Below are 3069 nucleotides of genomic sequence, written 5' to 3'. Positions count from 1 at the left end.
CCAGTTCTGCTGAAAGTAGCTAATGATTAGTAGCAAGATTTCTGAACGACAGCTCAGGCTCACATTTCCCAGGGGCTTCTGTTGCACAGGGGCAGAGCATTGCCCTTTCCCTTGCCCTGTGATACCACTAAAAATATCAGTGCTCTTCCAGGCTTGAATGCTGTTAGCTCCATAACTACGCATGATTATTTACAGACAAAGACATGCTTAATTCCTGGCCTCAAAGAAGAGCCTGTTCCAGAAGACCACCAAAGTCTACAGGAATTTTCCTTTTTAGTAGCAAGCTGTAAATAAGACAAAAAACAGCCCTTCCTATATACACTGCAACCTAAAAGTGCCATTTATCTGCAAATAATAATCTCACTTGAAATCAGTAGGATTATTCAAGTGTACCAAAACAAGGCCGTTTCAGAAGAATTAAGCCTAATTAAGGTACAAAATGATGAAAGCAATTTACAAATAACCGAGGCGGAAGGGGACATGCTGTTCTGGTGGGTGATGTTTGCTTTATGGTCCTGTTATGCTCTGAGGCAAGAGATGGATTCTTTCCTGAGGAAGAGCTTTAAACAAGAGAAAATGACAACAAAATAAGTGAGGACGTGGTACTGGGAAAAGGCAATAACAAGAATATGATAAGGGCCAATTTTAATGGAGATAGGTATCTACTTTCCATTATCCATTATCTATTTATCTGTCTGTCTGTCTATTTATTTATCCACAAGAAGTGCAGAAGGCAGATCTGTCTTAGCTGGTATCTACAGAACGGGTAATATTTCCATTTAAAAAAAAACAAAAAACAAAAAAACTGGGAAGTTTTTAGACAAAACCCTAATGTCATGTAGTTGCGCTATTTCCCCTTAAAGAAAATATAAAGTATTTACCATGGTTGCACTAGCATACAGTGCCTCATGGGACATAGCGTTCATTTTTCTGTGTTCCATTGTCCTTCATGGCCCTGTCTCTTCCTGGAGGCTATATTTTCCCTGAAAGAGGGAAGGTTGGTGCATGACAGAAGACACAGTTCAGCCATTGAACGTGGCCAACCATAACAGCAGAGACCACTGGGAACCCAAACTCAGCTCCCAGCTGGGTTCCTTGTTTTAGGGAAGTGCTCACCCTTTGTGGTGGTCTGAAAAGTATGGCTAACCTAAGGTACCTCACGTGAAGTGTGAAAAGCATGAATTATGTTTTGAATTTGTAGGCCTTATTATCAAAAACTTTGAAAAAAAATGCTGAAAAACGTGTTTTGCTGACACTAGGCAAATTCATAAGTCACCCACACCATGTTACCAGAAGGTGAAATATACCTAAATAATATAAGAAAGTTTCAGAATAAAAAAATAACACAATGTTCCCCAGACAATTATTTTTTTTTTTGCTTTTTCCTTCAGGCTCTACTGAGATTTTATTAAGTTCCCTGAAACGAGGAGAGATCCTTTCCAGGAAACCGAACCAGCAGGTTGGTCACCAAGCTTCACATGGCTCCAAGCTGACACTTATTTGCCAGCTTCTGTCCTGCTTCTTCGTACATTGGGAAAGTGAAGGCAATGAGCTCTTTTTCCAGCATTTCCATTTGAGCCGTAATGTCTGACACGGTGTTTTTCACAGCATTCAGCTGTAGTTTCAATTTCTTGTACTCTTCCTGGTAGAATCTCCCCTCGTCGTGGAGAGGACGAGGTCTCTCTCTGTCCCCAGGGAGGCGGTTCTCTCTCAGGAAGACCTGGAGGATCTGGTGTAGGTCGTGGAGAGCCTGGAGGATCTCATGATCATCCTGCGTGCTCAGGGCAGCCTTGCTCTCACTCTGGGTTGGAGTGATGCTCTCTGCTTTAGCTTCGTGTTCCCGCTGGGGCACTGGGCCAAGGTTGCCTTCTTCTACAGCTCTGGTAGCTTCAGCGTCTTTCCGAGCTGAGCTGGCATCTTTGCTCTCTTCATGGACCACAACGACTTTTTGGTCTTTCCAGATGCTGGGAAGAGTTTTATTCTCCTGCTGGAAAACCTCTAAGACTCTGTTCTTTTCCCTGACCACCTGTAGAGCTTTGTTGCTCGGGCTAACCTGGAAGCCTAAGTTCCTCTCCTGAAAGAACGGGAAGAGCTTCTCCTTCTGGAGGCTTTGCTGGATGGCATCATTGTAAATAACCTGGACAGTTTTGTTCTGAGACAGGAGACATTGTAGAGCCTGGTTCTCTTCCCAGAGCATCCTGTTCTCAATCCGGAGGACTTGGTTTTCCTCCCAGAGTGCTCTGTTCTCCTCCCAGATGCTCCACTCATTCTGTGCCTTCTTGCCAAAGAGTTTCTGATGGGGAGCAAAAGGTGGCTGGCAGTACATCTCGCTCACCCACTTACCATCGATAAAGACAAACGTCTCATCCCTCAGCTTCATCCGTGGGATGGCATAATCCGTCTCGGGCCTTGCACACTGCATGCTCTGGTTTGTCAGATCGAAAGCAGACATGGCCTTCCTTTAGTAAGCTGAGGAAGACTGTGAAAAGGTTTCTTCCAGGACTTCTGCAAGAGACCACTGATTGCTAGCGAGGAGCAGATGACAGAAGCTGGAGATGACACAGAAGCTGGAGAAGCTTGACTGGGACTGAAAGAACAGGGAACGTAAATGCACAGAATTACATGTCACAAACTGGGATCAGAATTAAACTACATTACATGACAGGAACAAACAAATAACTCTGTTCCCACAGCTGGATGTGTTGGCTTTTGACGCTGGAAAGTAAGGAATACACCAGAAATGGTGTCTCAGTGAAAAAAAAACTTTGAAACTGTCCCTAACAGCATCTTTTTCTCGTTGGTGCTCAGTAGCCTTTGTTAACAGGATACCACAAAATCATGGCAGCAGTTGTGCTCTTTAATCTTAAAATCTACAGAACTATGAACAGGGAGAGCACCGAGTGATACAAAATGCACAAATAATTAAAAATCCAAACCACAGCACCAGGCCATCAGGACCAGGAGGGCTTTATTGCTCTCCACATGTTTTTTCTGACAAGTTCCCATCATGTTCTCATCATGTTCTAAAAACTGTCACAACCCATAGATAATTCTTCATCTTTCTTCTCC

At 43.6% G+C, this 3069-nt stretch overlaps 1 protein-coding gene across 1 annotated transcript; it reads right to left on the bottom strand.

The window, feature by feature from the left end:
• Positions 1 to 1474: 1474 nt before the first annotated feature.
• Positions 1475 to 2452, bottom strand: CBY2 (chibby family member 2). The gene has a single exon (XM_035553441.1). It carries the CDS (start codon positions 2450 to 2452, stop codon positions 1475 to 1477), a length of 978 nt encoding a protein of 325 aa, XP_035409334.1.
• Positions 2453 to 3069: the final 617 nt, after the last annotated feature.

Source organism: Cygnus atratus, chromosome 1 (assembly GCF_013377495.2).
Source record: "Cygnus atratus isolate AKBS03 ecotype Queensland, Australia chromosome 1, CAtr_DNAZoo_HiC_assembly, whole genome shotgun sequence".
NCBI classification, from domain to species: Eukaryota; Metazoa; Chordata; class Aves; order Anseriformes; family Anatidae; genus Cygnus; species Cygnus atratus.
The sequence above is the reverse complement of the archived record's forward strand: the minus strand, read 5'-3'. Positions and strand labels throughout refer to the sequence as shown.

What these genes read in the sequence shown, in the direction of transcription:
- CBY2 (XM_035553441.1), bottom strand. Translation starts at nt 2,452, where the DNA reads ATGTCTGCTTTCGATCTGACAAACCAGAGCATGCAGTGTGCAAGGCCC.